A 17,568-nucleotide genomic window follows, 5' to 3' on the forward strand; every position below is an offset into this window, starting at 1 on the left:
TCTAAATGGCACTCCTGAAATCAAATAGCCTTTGCATAATATTCTAATATATTGCGCCAATATTTGAATATATGTGTATAATGTATATATTAAAACTTAATGCATCAAACGTTTGCATTTCTCTTTATAGCCTGAATGTTCTTAAATCATGCCCAAAATTGGTTGACGGTGGAAAAATTTTGTACTTGGTTCACTTTAACACAATCATATTTTTTATATAGTTTATATAAATGAAATATTTATAATAAACATTTTATATAATTGTATTTAAACAAGATGGTTATTGCATCAAACTATTCAGTCACTGAATAACATTTATTGTGGTATGTTTGCTCTCCACTTTCAAGTCTTAATTACACGTTTTACGCAACTATCTCCTCTCTCCTCTTACTGATTTGTCAGCTTTACTTTGATGGACGTGTGTTTGAACCAATCAGCGATTGTGCAGAGCGAGAGGGCTGAACTGACCTGGGGTGGTTATTAAGTAACGCGTGTCTACAAACATTTAAAAAAGTCGTTTGTCATTTCTAACCAGAGCGGTCGGGTTAGAGTTGCTGCTTGATGTCCTTTTAATCTGACATCTGCTCCTCACTTTATTCAACGGTTTGATTCATTCTGATATACAGTATTTTGCTTTTTTTGTGTGTAAAAATTCAGGATAAAAGCATGTCTGCGGAGATTCCAGAGATATTCAGGGCGTTTTTTGAGTCTCCATTTACTCTGCCGAGCTTTGACGCAGATGGTAAGTGATTGTTTAGCATTGAATGTGATATAACGTCATGGAAGCGCTTTAAAACTGCACAGAAATGTCTGCAATACCCGTTGCATAACCCTGACCATAGGCTTTACTTGAAGTACTAGTACTACGTGTATAGACTACAGAGGAAAACTCGGTCGTGCATATACTGTAGCGTCAACATCTATCACAATACAAATTTGTCTATATAATGTCCAGTAACGCAAATATAATTGCTATTGTGAAATAAGCCCTTAAGAAAGTACCGAGTGAGGTTTTCCATATGTGCATAGGTCTAAAGTTAACATTCATTTACGTGTAGGCTTGGGTAGATTAGATCAAACTAAATCAATTAATCCAATCGCCTCGTAAATGTGTAATTTCCCAATTCAACCACTGGGTGGCTGTGATGTGTAATATTACCAACCAGATTACAATAATGCATGGCACTTGAAATGGAAACCTGTGTACACAACAGAGCACATTATTGTTCATCTGTTGTCTTTTGCTCCGTGTCTTGCATTAATGTGTACTGATACTCTGTAGTTTTTAGATATACTATTTATATATATTTCTAGACATACTGTATGTCCCTTACTGCTAGTACATTAGGTACACTTTCGATACTTTATTGATCCTTTGCAGGAAATTACTTTGCTACAACAGTCACATGTTAAGACAGTATCGTACGAACTAGGATGAAATAAGAATACACATTTTTAAGTAAAAAAGGCAGAGAAACGTGTAAATAAAATACAATTATGTACAAAATATACAATTTATGTATCAACGTTGTGCAGTTAGAGCATAATGTAAATATGTAGGGTGGAAAGGTACAATTGTTAAAGAAATACAATGAACTTGTTTTGCAAGTCTGCATGTATGGTTCCAATGTGCCCACATGCACTTGGATATCTACGTGCACGTTGGACCCATATGGTTATATAGAGACAGGTTTTTGATTTCCAATTGGTTTTGAGAATACTATTGTGTCTTACCGAGCAACATTTGAGCAACACTACCCCAATTCTCCAATAAATCTGGCAAACCCTTCTGTACCTGTGCTCTCTTCAGAATACAGGTATAAGTTTGAACTGGTTGACCTTGTTACCATGCACCTATAGCGCCTCCCCTCATGCATGTTAGACTTGGTATGTTCACATGTAGGGCTGCCTGCTGCACATGTTGTACCATGTGATCACTGAAATAAACGAAAAAAATGCTGCACATTTTTGGCGTTACACTTAAATTTCTTAATTAATCCATGAATAAATATTCGAAGGAACTATAATTTAGATCCCTAAATCATTCTTCAAAAGTTGTAAACATATTTTTGTAAGTTTTCAGTGCTGCAATTAAGTATTTCACTTCTAATGAAATAGAAAGGAAATGTGGAACGAGTTCTACTGTACTGTTCATGTTGTTCTGCATGTCACGTTTCTTGCGCTATATAACTCGGTCAACCAATGACAACGGTGATATTTGATACCACATCTCCCATTGGCTGATGACAAACGATGACGCCTCTTCCCTGAGTGCCAGGGAGTTAGAGCCACGACTAACCAATCAGTGCAAGGGAAGGGGCGTGTTTTTAACATTGGGGTGTGGTTTATTATTTCCAGTACAACGTCCAGTCTGTCTTATCGCGTGAGCAAGTGGGCTACCACTGTCAGATAATTGCAGGTTGTGTATTTTATTTCATCATTACGAATGCTGAGAATATTTGTAATATTTACATCAGAAAGTGTTTGCATAAGATAATACACATTACAAAGCTGGGCGGGCGCCTGTCTTTACGCGGTGAAAAGTAGGCCAACAACAAGGTGGGAAATGTCCGGAGAAGCTGTCGTCGTCACACTGGAAACAGACGCTGGGGCTCCCACTTCTTTCCCGGTTGTTCTGAAGAAAATAATGGAAATGCCTCCGCCGAATATACTGGACGGCGATGAGGGTAAGGCACAATTCGTTTACGGTAGCGTGTTGTTTGAGACGAAAACATGGTTTAAAAAGATAAAATAACGAAAGAGGATAGTCAGAAATATACTCCAGAGTAGGGATACTCGCAATTATTGGATATTGATCCGATACCAACGTCACTGAATAGGTTTGTGACTTGCCTGATAATCATGTAATTAGAATAAAATACAGGGCAAGATTCCAGGCAAACAAAAACACATTTTTTTTTTTATCAACAAACGTATTTGTGAACAATTTAACAATATATACTGTAAATACCACAACATAAGACAATGTAAAAAAAGATCAACAAAATAAAGTAAATCTTGCAAAATAAGTAAACAAAAGCAAAAACTACTGTTGGTTCTCATTGAAATAATTTTTGCCCCCAAAGCCCTCCTGTGTCTAAGGACTTATTCCCTGACTTTCTAAACAATATATGAGTATATTATTATCAGCAATGTAACAACATGAACACAGCAACAAAAAAAACACATATTTGTGAAAATAAACATGGAAAAGAATTGAAAAATATTGATCTTATCACACCAGTATCGATCAGGTACTGATACTATTAAACACAAATCTACATTCTTACAATGTCAGTGTTTACATATGTCAGTAAAAAAGTGAAGACTGTGTGCATTTCCTGTGTGTTCAGACACTGAGAAGGAGAAGCTGTGTTTGGATGGTGATGCCGATCTGGGCGGAGGAGTCAGCGGGATGGGCCCGTCGGCTGCCCTCACCCCTGCTATCTGGGACAAGACCATCCCTTATGACGGCGAGAACTTCCACTTGGAGTACATGGACCTCGAGGAGTTCCTAATGGAGAACGGCATTCCTACTTCACCGGAAGAAGATGAGGAGGTTGTCAAGACGGGGAAGGTGAAGGTTAAGCCAGCTGACGTGTCTCTACTGCCCATTCAGGAGCTGGACAAGTGTGATGAAGAGGTGGTGATCATCACTAACTGTGAGACGGACATCACGTGTGATGTTACGGCAGGTGAGTGGAGACAAGAAGGTGTTTGGTTTCCCTGAATTGTCCTCCGGAGAGCAGCTTTTACTAGACTAACTCAGCGGCAGCCGTGCAGGTTAGCTGAAATTAATCTTACAATGGAGTGCAAATGAAGCACCCACTTAGTTTGATGTATCTAAACATCAGTTAAGTAAGCATCCACAAGGTATCACCACCAATATCAGACACACACACACAATATATTAATTAATGACATATTCCTACTCGAGTTATTTGTGACCCAAGTAACGCTCACGGCCACTATAGTAGGTAAACCTAATTCACAATGCAAATAAATAAATTGCCTTCACACATGTAATAATTATGGAGTAATTATGGTTCACTAAATCACCTTCATTGACTATTTGGCAAATAAATGATCAATTAGACAATTTGTATACAGTGTGTGTATATATATATATATATATATATATACACTGTATACTGTATGTGTGTGTGTATATATACAAACACAGTCGTCCCTCACCACATCACGGTACAGATTTCACGGCTTCACTCTTAACCCAGTTTTCAAAAATTAACAAGTCATGCTGTTTCTTGGTTGTATATGGCCTATTATTCGTGCAATTGAGCACATTGTACACATTTCTTTGCCAAAAATTAAGTATTTTCATGCATAAAAATGGCTAAATGAACTGAAATACAAATAGTCGTCCCTCACGACATCGTGGTTTGAACATCGTGCCCTCAACGCTTATCGCAGGTTTTCAAAAATTAATTACTAAATTATCACTGTTTCGTGGTTGAATATGGCCCATTAATCAATACATATGCATACAATACAATACAATACAATACAATACAATACAAGGATCAGAAGCCAAAAAATGTGGATCGGGACACCCCTAATACTAACAATTATCATCATAATAATAATAATCATAATAATAACACGGGCTACTGTTGCGGCTGTAATCCACTCCAAGCAAAAATTCAACTCTGAACCCCCGACATCACTTCCTGTCCTCCACACGACTGGAACACATTTATTGCAACACACATGAGTCTTATTTACTGTATGTCTGAAATGGCTTTTGGCTGATCATGGCTAAATTATGTCTACTATATTGAGTAATATGAGTGTAAAGGTGACTATATAGGTGTTTTTTTATTTCTACCGCGCTCTAATAATGTTAAAAATTGTATGTAGACCAGGGGTGCTCACACTTCTTTAGCCTGTGAGCTACTTTGAAAATGACTGAGTCCCAAAGATCTACCTGCTACTATAAATATAGAAAGTATATATATTTACTATATTTATTAAAAAAAAATATGAGTAGGTATTTATGTACGTTATACATGGATATCAGGAGTGCACGCACTTTCTCAGCATGCAAGTACAAGTCAAACGTAACCAATAAACTCTGAAATTCTAATGTAAATATGAATGATTAGTATTTCACATTCACATTTTCAAAGTTTGTCCTCAGGTAATTAAAGTAGTTGCTATCATAATTCACTTCAATATGGAAATAAAGATAATTCCACATAACTCCTAAATAGTTGTGTACATAACCTGAGTACTGGTAATATGTCAGTCAAATTAGCTATGTAACGTTCATTAGGGCACACAGTTCATGTATTACATCCCGTTAGCATTTGCTATCAAACATTACCCATATGCAAGAATTTAAAATGATCATGCAAAAGCAAGCGCGAATCAGGAGGTGAGCTTAATGTCAGCTGACTGACGTCATATGACAACTACAAAGTGACGTTTACGCGATCGACCCAAACTACCTTGGCCATCTACCAGTAGCTCGCCATCGACGTAATGGCCACCCCTGATTTAGAAGGTTGTAAACATGTTTTCTATGCTCTAACTCCGAAAATTCTATTCCATTTTATAAATAAGGAATCCTACTTTGTGGAAATGCGCTTATCACGGTCGGGTCTGGAACCAATTAACCGCGATAAACGGGGGATTACTGTAAATATATGTATAATTACTATTATTTATACTGTATATTTATAGTATATATATATTTTTTATTTGTTTACTTATTTATTTTATATTTAATTACATAGTGAGCTTTATTAGATTTACCAATAGATATATTGACCCCAATGTGTATGATGAGCCCATTTTTTTAAAGACTCGTTTGTGGAAAAATATTTACTTCATATATCTTTGTTTCATACCTGCTCGACAGTTGCTTGATGACTCATTGATCAACCACAATCTTAAATTTGGCATCATACCTCCTCTGTTTGCTCAGGCTGTGTTCACACTTGTGGTTTGGTCGTCTGGCCCAATGATATGATCGGGCAGCTTTTGTGACTTACTAAGTGACGAAACTCAAACATTCCAAAACAAAATGGTGCCTTATGGGTTGAATACTTATTATTTTTATGTTCTGCTATTTTTACCAGCTCAATTTTCAAGAAAAGCTTCTAAATATACTGCTCAAAAAAATTAAAGGAATACTTCGAAAATACATCAGATCTAAACTGGGGGAAAAATGATCTTGAATATCTTTCCTGATAATAAGTGGGTGATGTATTAGTAACAAAATGATGCCACATCATTTGATAGAAATGAAAATGATCACCCTATAGAGGGGGGAAATCAAAGACACCCCAAAAATGAAAGTGAAAAAATGATGCAGCAGACTGGTCCATCCATCCATCCATTTTCTATACCGCTTCTTCCTCATTAGGGTCGCGGGGGCATGCTGGAGCCTATCCCAGCTGACTTCGGGCGACAGGCGGGGTACACCCTGGACTGGTCGCCAGCCAATCGCAGGGCACATATAGACAAACAACCATTCACACTCACATTCATACCTATGGACAATTTAGAGTCACCAATTAACCTCACCTGCATGTTTTTGGAATGTGGGAGGAAGCCGGAGTACCCGGAGAAATTTTGCTAAAATGTCATTGTAGCAACTCAAAATGATTCTCAGTAGTTTGTGTGGCCCCCACGTGCTTGTACGCATGCCTGACAACGTCGGGGCATGCTCCTAATGAGACTACGGATGGTGTGCTGGGGGATCTCCTCCCAGATCTGGACCAGGGCATCAATGAGCTCCTGGACAGTCTGAGGAGCAACTTGGCGGCGCCGGATGGACCTAAACATAATGTCCCAGAGGTGTTCTATTGGGTTTAGGTCAGGTGAACGTGGGGGCCAGTCAATGGTATCAATTCCGTCATCCTCCAGGAACTACCTGCATACACTAGCCACATGAGGTCGGGCATTGTCGTGGACCAGGAGGTCCACGTACCCAGGGTCCCACTGCACCAGCGTAGGTTCTGACAATGGGTCCAAGGATTTCATCCCGATACCTAATAGCAGTCAGGGTGCCATTATCTAACCTGTAGAGGTCTGTGCATCCTTCCAGGGATATGCCTCCCCAGACCATCACTGACCCACCACCAAACCAGTCGTGCTGAATGATGTTGCAGGCAGCATAACGTTCTCCACGCCATCTCCAGACCCTTTCACGTCTGTCGCATGTGCTCAGGTTGAACTTGCTCTCATGAGGGAAGAGCACAGGGCACCAGTGGTGTAGTTGCCAATTCTGGTGGTCTATGGCAAATGCCAATCGAGCTCTACGGTGCTGGGCAGTGAGCACAGGGCCCACTACAGGAAGTCGGGCCCTCAGGCCATCCTCATGGAGCCTGTTTCTGATTGTTTGGTCAGAAACATTCACACCAGTGGCCTGCTGGAGGTCATTTTGTAGGGCTCTGGCAGTGCTCATCCTGTTCCTCCTTGCACAAAGGAGCAGATACCGATCATGCTGAGGGTTGAAGGACCTTCCATGGCCCTGTCCAGCTCTCCTGGAGTAACTACCTGTCTCCTGGAATCTCCTCCATGCGTCCAGGTATCGCAGTGATGCCCTGGTCCAGATCTGGGAGGAGATCCCCCAGGACACCATCTGTAGTCTCATTAGGAGCATGCCCCGACGTTGTCAGGCATGCGTACAAGCATGTGGGGGCCACACAAACTATTGAGAATCATTTTGAGTTGCTACAATGACATTTTAGCAAAATGGACCAGTGTGCTGCATCATTTTTTTCACTTTAATTTTTGGGGTGTCTTTGATTTCCCCCCTCTATAGGGTGATCATTTTCATTTCTATCAAATTATGTGGCATCATTTTGTTACTAATACATCACCCACTTATTATCAGGAAAGATATTCAAGATCATTTTTCCCCCAGTTTTGATCTGATGTGTTTTCAAAGTGTTCCTTTAATTTTTTTGAGCAGTGTATATTTTTAGAGAGCAACATTGCCGTGCAGCATTGCTTGCGTCCGCGAAGTGTTGTTGTTTGCAGTGGTTTAAAACCACACCACAGCAAACTACACCCATGATAACAAAGAGCAATTTGTGAAAGTTTTGTCAATAGGACGCAGTAACACTTTCTGTCATCTCTCAGATGAAGAAGCAGAGAGCGTGACCCCAGATCCCATCAACCCAGACGAAATAGAGGTTGATGTCAACTACGAGCCAGACCCCACCGACCTGGTCTTGTCAAGTGTACCGGGGGGCGAACTCTTCAACCCCCGCAAACACAAGTTCAGCGAAGAAGAGCTCAAGCCCCAGCCTATGATTAAGAAGGCGAAGAAGGTGTTTGTTCCCGAAGAGCAGAAGGTACGCTATCACAACTATAACATGCTTACAACGGAATCTCTACAATGATTCACTCTTAATAAATGTGTACTCTTAATAAATGAGTGTAAGCAAGTCTACGTTAAGCACCTCAACACAATGCATGTGTGCTCATTAGGCATGGGCCGGTATGAGATTCTGATGGTATGATAAAACCTTGGGAACTGTGTTATTTTGAAAAGTCTTTATTGAAAAGAGGGGGAAAAAAAGAATTATTTCTAAATAAATAAATAAAATGCAGTTCTCACTGCAGTCAACTGTGGCTAATCTTGCAACTCAAGTCACAGCACAATAGATACTTTCTTGCAAAATGCAAATACAATCGTCCCTTGCTACATTATAGTTCGAACATCACACCCTATTATTAGTTTAAAAAAAATGCATATTTATGCAAATTCTACTAACTATGAACTAACTAAATAAACTAAAATACAAATACAAGGCAGAAGAAGCCTTGTGAATGAATGAATGAAGAAGTGAATGTAGTATTCTACATTGGCCACAAGGTGTTGGTGTTGAGTGAGACAACACACGTCTTTCTCTTTTCTGTGTGCTCTAAAGATGTAAATACAGATAAAAAGAGACAGTTCATTACTGCACGCAATGGGACACACCTATGTCGCCTACAAAGGCCGCGATTAAAACACCTCCTAAAATCTCGAACAAGGTTTTATGGTTTTGTATACATGCTGTCACCATGTAGTAACAGGTCCTTCATGATAACATGTAATACTTACAGCATTTTGGTCCTTTTAAGCATTACCAGAATGTCCTACCTGGGTGCATTGATTTCACAGCTAGCATGAACTTTTCCAAACTCAAAAACAAAAACAACAGCAGCAGTAGCGGTCGTACCAATCTGTAGCGTTACCTTTTGGTGGCATTGATAGTGCGGCGCTGACGCGCTGTGGGCAAGCATGTTGTGAAGCTAGTCTCCAACTTTTCACTTGTCTCCAAATCTGGGACAGTGTCGAGACAGAGAAGGTGGCAACAGCTAGCATTAGCATTAGTGTTAGCGAAAGTGCTAGCAAAGTTTACAATTGTCCACATTTGGTGACCCTCGACTTGCGTAATATATTGACCGACAACAGCGCGACCGTACCGGCGCCGCTCAATGCTAACAAGTTTGACGGACTTTTGGCAACAGAGCACACACCTGTGGTTTCAACACATCGAAGCCCAGTTCCGACTGCAAGCAATAACATAGGATGTGACAAAGTATTGGCAGCGCAGGACCTCCACTTTCTCTTATACCACAGGAACGCTATGACGAACAGTTTTAGTGGTTTTGAAAACGTGGCCTTTTCATACCATGGTATACCTTGAAACCGGTAACCGGCCCATGCTTACTGCTCATAATGGGTTTAGGAAAATTACATGACTTTCCCTTGTAGTCTTAATGTGCTGCCAGATGACATCACTTGTTTTCACAGCTGCTTGTTGCTGGGTAGAATTTGCAGAGCACAGTCATTTGTGCCCCTTAAAACATTGGCATATGCTGGTCCTTTAAGTTTGTTCCAATGGCTTATGGTAGCAGTTTATTTCTACACATTAATTCACATAACATCTCTTAGGAATGTGCACAATAACACATTGTTAAGAATCAATCAACTATGTGGAATAGATTCGGTCGAATTGGTGGAGGCAAAACGGAGTGCACTACGTTGCTGCAACCAGCAGAGGCGCTGTTGATGTGGTCTCAACTCAACGGGTAATTAACTAAAATAAATAAATGAATTAATCGTTAAATAGCAATATCCAATGGTGAAAGTCTACCAAGTACTTGATTAAGAGAATCAGTCAAATGCCCATCCCTTATCTCTGCTATGTATGAATTAAAACATGTGCTCTCTGCCTCCTTTTTGGAGAGTTGTCACCACTGAACTGTTAAACTGCACTTTAGAGAAGAAAAAATGGTAAATGTACCCATTTTTATTCCACCTTAAAGCTATTCAAAAGACTTTGTCACGGTGAGGATGTGAGTTTGCAGCGGAGACAGCCTTCCCACACGCAGAGCTGCTGTCTCACAGTGACTCAGCAGTCTCTGGCTTTTTGTTTACATCAGCCGCCACAAATATGGACCAATGTGATTAGAGAGGAAATGGGTTGAGAAAGAACACCACTAAAAAAGGAAAAGCCTGATAGTAGCTGGACAGAACCTGTAGCAGTGGAATGAGTAAGCACAAAAACGACCCCTGACCAATATGTCATGTCTTTTTCTCCCACTTTTGTGCTCAAAGGAAAGGCTTGAAGAGTTCCTCAAGACAGTCACTTGTCTATATATGATTTCATCTTTTCACTTACTACTCAGCAGAGTTTAAAAAATGTTATAGAATTTGGAATAAATGCCCATTAAGCCATGAGATTTCACTGCAAAAAAGATGAAATCAAGGGGACACCAGGGCGGTACTGGGCTCTTTCTATGTTAGACCTGTTTGCTTGTCTTAAAATGAATATGTACTCAAATCTGAGATAGACTTCTTAAAATGTGAAATAAGAAAATCATCTGCTCACTGAAGAACAAAATGTGCCAAAAGGCCATTTTACTTGTACATTTTGGCAAGTCAAACTTTCTTATTCTGTTGCCAAATTATTTTGCTTATTTTCTGCAATATATCTCAGATTGTAGTAGGGTTGGGCGATATATATTAATATTTTTTTAATATCGATTTTTTTGTTGTTGTTGTTGTCCTGACCAGCCATTAAGGCAGATAGAATTTGATTCTAAATGCCCTCACGCGCTCAACAGATTTGCTCTGCCAGGGAAAAGTGTGAGATACACTTACCCTGTTATGCAGAATTTATTTGACTTTGATGTTCTGTTGTTATGCAAATTTGGAGAGGCCGGACCGGAGCAGGAGGGGATAGAGAAGAAGAGAAAAGAAAACAGAGCGGAGAGTGCGGGGATAAGAGGGGGACAAAAAAGAGAGAGACAAGGACAACAGTAACAACAACAATTGTGACGACAATAACAGAACAACAGAAACAAACAGGACTACATCAGCAAATGTCTGTGACGACCACAAAGAACCTGACGGAAAGGACAAAATAATATCAACAACCACAATGACAATACTGCATTGAAACAGTCACACATAATAGTAGTCATGAAATTATTAACTATGATAGTGATCACAATGACAATGACTGTAATGCACACAATTGTAAAAACTATAATCATGTTGCTAACAACATAATAACACCCTGGTTAACTCAGTGAGTAATGTGGGGATGTATGTATGTACTGTGAGTGTGCATATGTACATTTTTTTTATATTATGCCTATATTCCCATAATATAACTTTTTCCCAAAAATTACAACCTTATTTTGCTGTTTCTCATATTAGCATATTTTTTTAACAAATAACTCAACTCTAGGCTACTAAAATGACATTTTTGTCATAATGTTTTATTCTATTCTAATTCTATTCTCGTAAAATTGCGATTATTTTTCTTGTTAGAATATGACTTTTTTCTTTTTTTCTCTTAATATTTGGACTGTATTCTTGTAAAATTATAGCATTTTTTTTAATATCTGCTTTTTTAAATTTTTCAGCTTGTTTTTCTTCTTGTAAATTTTCTTCTCGTAATTATGACTTTATTCCCATAATATTTGGACTTTATTCTCTTAACATAACCTTTTCCACAACCTAACTTCATTTGTTGTTTTTTGTTTGTTTCTCATGTTAGGACTTCGAAAAAATTCTTTTTTCATTAGTATTTCAACTTTATGCTCCTAAAATGATGTTATTTTTCCACAGTATTACGACGTTCTCATAAAATTACGACTTTTTCCTCATTGGATTACAACTTTTTTCTCTTAATATTTTTGACTTTATTCTTTCTTTTAGAGGTCTTTTTATTGCCACTTTTCAAGTGTACAAAAGACTCCCACAAACCTCACATGGTGCCAAACATGGTTTACTGAAACAGCAAAACCAGGTGACCAAGGCGTGAAGAAATGTGCTCCCCATGTTAGCTTTGTTTCTATCTTGCAGGATGAGAAGTACTGGCAGAGGCGAAAGAAAAACAACGTGGCAGCCAAGCGCTCACGTGATGCCCGCAGGCTAAAGGAGAACCAGATCACAGTGCGAGCGGCGTTCCTGGAGCGGGAGAACTCGGCGCTGCGGACAGAGGTGGCAGACCTGCGGAAGGAGTGCGGCCACTTCAAGACGATCGTGGGTCACTATGAAGCCAAATTTGGAAAATTGTAAGGGACACAACACGCAACGGTTGTAGCCAGACTGCATCACTCACTGTGTTTGTGATATTGTCAGACATACTGACCAATCACCAAAGCTTTAGGAGCTGATGAACACATGTGGAGGAGAGGAGAGTCATTTCCTGCTGCGGTGGCGTGTGAAATGTCCTTCAACATAAACAAAATGTCACTCATCTTTGTTCTCTTCTTTTTCAAGTGCGGTGCCAGAAGACCTTTAGACCATATTTGATTTATTTTTCTAACATGTGAATAAATAAATCAAACATTGAGCTTTGGCGGGGGGGGGGGATTGAATGGATCGGATGTGGAAGAAGAGGAGCAGCAGGAGCGTGTGTGTGCAATGCCATGCAATGCAACCTGATACAAGATACTTTTCAAGCTTTTTTTTAAGCATCCATGTGAGTGAATGAGAGGATAAGTCAAATTATATTCAAGTGCATTGCCTTGGTGTTGTGTATTTACACCTAACTAACCATTTTCATTTTGGTGGCATTTATGGGCTCATTATATACTTTCAAGGGACACTTATGTAGCGATTGCAATAGTGTAACTATATGGTGTTGAAGTAGCTTTGGGCGACTTCTCGTTCTTTCCATCTTTTTAAAGAAGAATTGTACTTTTTTTTTTCTCCATTCATAGCAAAATACTGTGAGATTTCTTCAGGGGATTAGTGACTCTACTCTGGCCTTCCCGCTTCAGTTTTGTGTATCTGCCGCACTTGTGATGCGTCTCTGCATGGCAGCTCCTACTTCAAATTGTCTGCGACACTTCTCATAAGTTGTCGAAACTCCTGTCAATGCATGTCAGTGTGAATAGTCGTGTACTCTTACAACCCCAGTACACGTTGTTACACTCGCAGTGCAAGGACAAAACTCAGAGAAAGCATCTTTTGCATTTGGTTATAAAGCTGCAGGGAACTCCTGCCTGAGTGCACAATTAAACCAAGTTATATTTGATTCTTAACTTATTTGGATCCTCTTTGGGATTTATTGTCTTGTCTATCATTTCACAATCAATTAAGTGTTATACAGGTCCTTCTCAAAAAATTTGCATATTGTGATAAAGTTCATTATTTTCTGTAATGTACTGATAAACATTAGACTTTCATATATTTTAGATTCATTACACACAACTGAAGTAGTTCAGGCCTTTTATTGTGTTAATATTGATGATTTTGGCAAAAAAAAGTAAAGAAAAACCAAAAATCCCTATCTCAAAAAATTAGCATATTTTATCCGACCAATAAAAGAAAAGTGTTTTTAATACAAAAAAAAGTCAACCTTCAAATAATTATGTTCAGTTATGTACTCAATACTTGGTCGGGAATCCTTTTGCAGAAATGACTGCTTCAGTGCGGCGTGGCATGGAGGCAATGGTAAACCATTCACCAGTGGTTTTGGCACTGTGAGCAGGTGCCAGGTCGTGAAAAATGAAATCTTCATCTCCATAAAGCTTTTCAGCAGATGGAAGCATGAAGTGCTCCAAAATCTCCTGATAGCTAGTTGCATTGACCCTGCCCTTGATAAAACATAGTGGACCAACACCAGCAGCTGACATGGCACCCCAGACCATCACTGACTGTGGGTACTTGACACTGGACTTCAGGCATTTTGGCTTTTCCTTCTCCCCAGTCTTCCTCCAGACTCAGGCACCTTGATTTCCGAATGACATGCAAAATTTGCTTTCATTCGAAAAAAGTACTTTGGACCACTGAGCAACAGTCCAGTGCTGCTTCTCTGTAGCCCAGGTCAGGCGCTTCTGTCACTGTTTTTGGTTCAAAAGTGACTTGACCTGGGGAATGTGGCACCTGTAGCCCATTTCCAGCACACGCCTGTGCATGGTGGCTCTGGATGTTTCTACTCCAGACTCAGTCCACTGCTTCCGCAGGTCCCCCAAGGTCTGGAATCAGCCCTTCTCCACAATATGCCTCAGGGTCCGGTCACCTCTTCTGGTTGTGCAGCGTTTTCTGCCACACTTTTTCCTTCCCACAGACTTCCCACTGAGGTGCCTTGATACAGCACTCTGAGAACAGCCTATTTGCTCAGAAATTTCTTTGTGTCTTACTCTCTTGCTTGGTGGTGTCAGTGATGGCCTTCTGGACAGCAGTCAGGTCGGCAGTCTTATCCATGATTGCGGTTTTGAGTAATCAACCAGGCTGGGAGTTTTTAAAAGCCTCAGGAATCTTTTGCAGGTGTTTAGAGTTCATTCGTTGATTCAGATGATTAGGTTAATAGCTCGTTTAGAGTACCTTTTCATGATATGCTAATTTTTTGAGATAGGGATTTTTGGTTTTTCTTTACTTTTTTGCCAAAATTATCAATATTAAAACAATAAAAGGCCTGAACTACTTCAGTTGCGTGTAATGAATCTAAAATATATGAAAGTCTAATGTTTATCAGTACATTACAGAAAATAATGAACTTTATCACAATATGCTAATTTTTTTAGAAGGACCTGTATTTCCCACTTCAATGGTTCCTTCCATTTTTTTTTATTAAGCTATCTGTTTTAAGTTTTTGTTACATATTAAATAGATCAGCTCTTGGTAGTTATCAATGAATATGAAATGTTATAAGGTGTGTCTCTGGGATTTTGTAGAATTATGACATACCTCTATATGTCAAATACATCCAACCTTATTCATTTCCAGCAAAATGCACCGTTAACTATAGAGTCCATAAGTATCACATTGAAACGGTGTGTAATATCAGGTTGATATGAATAATGGGCTTCCTGACTTGTTCAAGTAGTTCCAATGCAATCCAGATTGTATCTCTGCCTTCTTTCCAAAACAGCTCAAGTTTTGAGGGTGTTCCATCATAGTTCTGTCTTTGTATAGTTGAGTGTGGTTACCTTCATGTTCATACATTGTGTATAAATAAAGCCTTGAGAAACTCTTGAGGTCTTTCTTGTCGTATTTTACGACAGGACTGTCAATCTAAATGACTACATTGACATAATGGGGGAGCGGTCATGAAACTAACTCAGTATTTGAATGCACGTTACATTACATGTTGAAAAACATATTATTCAATAATGAAATTTACTAGTCAAAATAGCTGGCGACGAGAGTTCCAAAATAATTTCATCTACAACCAAGCATGGTCGGGTGCTGCATGAGTGCTGCTGGCAACAGAAAGCTAAGGTTCACTGAGGGAAGCCTCAATTCCAGCATGTACTGTCCCTTTGGAAACTGCATCACATGGCCATTTTCCAACATAAGAAGCCCGATAACACCTCTTTGCTGAGGAAGCTGAAGGTGATCACGTAGGCAATAGCGGCTGTGTGTTGACTTATTTTTTTAGAGGTTAATAAATCTATACTGCTCTACAACCTGTACACTGACTACTCTTAAGTTGTATCCAATTTTTTAGTACTGCAGTAACACAAGTTAAAATGCTTACAACAGCCAAAGCAACCACAGGAGTATAAAAGATCTTTTATTGAAATTACAAATCAATTTCACAAAAAATGGACTCTGGAAGTTTGAAAGAAAACCTTGCACAACTGAACGGCTAAAAATGAAAACCAGTCACAGCATCTTCACCTCTTCTTGAAGCCGTACTTCTTCCTTTCATAAAACAGATCCGTTTTAGAGCTGCCCAAATTCACAATCTTAGGACAGCCATCTCGCTGTAAAACAAAAAAAAGAAAAAGGGAGGTCCAGAGTGTAAGTTTAAAAGCAGATCCAAATATTTTGAATTGTTCTGCGGCACAGTGAAATGTGTAAGGACTCACATCTTTCTCCTGAATTGTACACTCTTTACAGTAGTAGGCATCAGACACTCCGGGCCCTCCGCAGATGACGCAGCGTCCCTGGTAGGAGCCGTAGTTGCACTCGTCACAGATGCGTACCAGTGTACAAGGCCTCACATAGGAATCACAGATGACACACTTCCCATCACCTAAGAGAGTTACACCATTTAATTGATTGGACAATTAATCTGAATGTTCGCCTGTGCAATTCAAAATGTCAGCAATCAATTTCTTTAGAGCCAAATAAATAAAACTGCGTCATTGATCAATTATCTTTAACAAAACAAAATGTAATGTGATCCATAACTCCATAGCGTAGGATATCTACATCATAGACCTGAGATTAAGCTACATATTCCATATAAATAATATATAGTTTCCTTATTAGAAAACGGCAAGGTCCGCTTCTGACGTGTAAACATTGGATATTCCTTCATTAAGCATGTCCGAAATAAATCATTGCAATTACCAATATTGTCCGTTTCATTAATGGTATATTGGTTTAAAAAACATAGTTTGACTGATAGTTAAATACAATGAATAAGAGTAAAATTATTTAAAAGAATACTCACATTTCTCACAAAGTCTTCCTATGGCTGCAAAATTCAAACAAAACAATTAAAATTCAGACAAAGCACATCACCATTTGTCTTTTCGGCATATCAACATCTACTAACACACGCAACATAACCTCATAACGGAACTAACAACCTATATTATTGTTATATTGATATATTATTTCTTACACATTGCTAAGCTAACTCCGATGCTAAGTTTCAATGAAGTCCGTCGGTTAGTAGCAAGCAAATTTGGTAGCATTAGTTTGCTTAAATACGACCGGGAATGGTTAGTTACGAACAAAAAACAATAAAAGATAGATAAACGTGAGGAAACAAATAAAACATACCAACTCCGGCTTGTTTTCTACAGAAGATCAAATCTGGATGATGCTTGGCCATTGTTGGCTAACGTGCTCCAAGCGTAGCCGGACAGCGTCAAATTTTACCTTTGACCTGTGAACCACGTTACTTCGATTGAATTTACCGCCATCTAGCGTCTCAAACTGAAAACGATTGTCTTTATCCTCTCGGGTACATGCAAAATAAATGTATTTGTGCATGTTTGAGGCTTTATTTAAAATAATAATTAACATTTTCATAATATGTTTATAATATTTTACCTAAAGGTGAGTCATAAATCTATTATGACCAAAATGAACCTACTTACTCACTTTATCAATTTTGT

General features: G+C 39.0%; 2 protein-coding genes across 4 annotated transcripts; one reads left to right on the forward strand and one right to left on the reverse strand.

Annotated features, from left to right (window-relative positions):
* The first annotated feature begins 501 nt into the window (after window positions 1-501).
* tefa (TEF transcription factor, PAR bZIP family member a) lies at window positions 502-15,466 on the forward strand. Of its 3 annotated transcripts, XM_054768387.1 has the most exons (6): window positions 2,241-2,687; window positions 3,354-3,559; window positions 3,620-3,695; window positions 8,113-8,327; window positions 12,344-12,555; window positions 12,764-15,466. In XM_054768387.1, the coding sequence occupies exons 1-6, from the start codon at window positions 2,567-2,569 to the stop codon at window positions 12,783-12,785; spliced, it is 852 nt and encodes a 283-aa protein (XP_054624362.1). In that variant the 5' UTR covers window positions 2,241-2,566; the 3' UTR covers window positions 12,786-15,466. The 3 variants fall into 3 exon arrangements, with proteins under 3 accessions (XP_054624361.1, XP_054624362.1, XP_054624360.1); XM_054768386.1 differs by lacking the exon at window positions 2,241-2,687 and adding an exon at window positions 502-742 and having other exon boundaries at window positions 3,354-3,695; XM_054768385.1 differs by having other exon boundaries at window positions 2,328-2,687; window positions 3,354-3,695.
* A 528-nt stretch (window positions 15,467-15,994) lies between these two features.
* On the reverse strand, window positions 15,995-17,363 carry phf5a (PHD finger protein 5A). Its single transcript, XM_054768389.1, has 4 exons — window positions 17,231-17,363; window positions 16,896-16,919; window positions 16,306-16,472; window positions 15,995-16,200 (listed from the first exon to the last, which is right to left on the reverse strand). The coding sequence occupies exons 1-4, from the start codon at window positions 17,280-17,282 to the stop codon at window positions 16,111-16,113; spliced, it is 333 nt and encodes a 110-aa protein (XP_054624364.1). The 5' UTR covers window positions 17,283-17,363; the 3' UTR covers window positions 15,995-16,110.
* Between the last annotated feature and the right edge of the window lie 205 nt (window positions 17,364-17,568).

Source organism: Dunckerocampus dactyliophorus, chromosome 2 (assembly GCF_027744805.1).
Source record: "Dunckerocampus dactyliophorus isolate RoL2022-P2 chromosome 2, RoL_Ddac_1.1, whole genome shotgun sequence".
NCBI lineage: Eukaryota > Metazoa > Chordata > Actinopteri > Syngnathiformes > Syngnathidae > Dunckerocampus > Dunckerocampus dactyliophorus.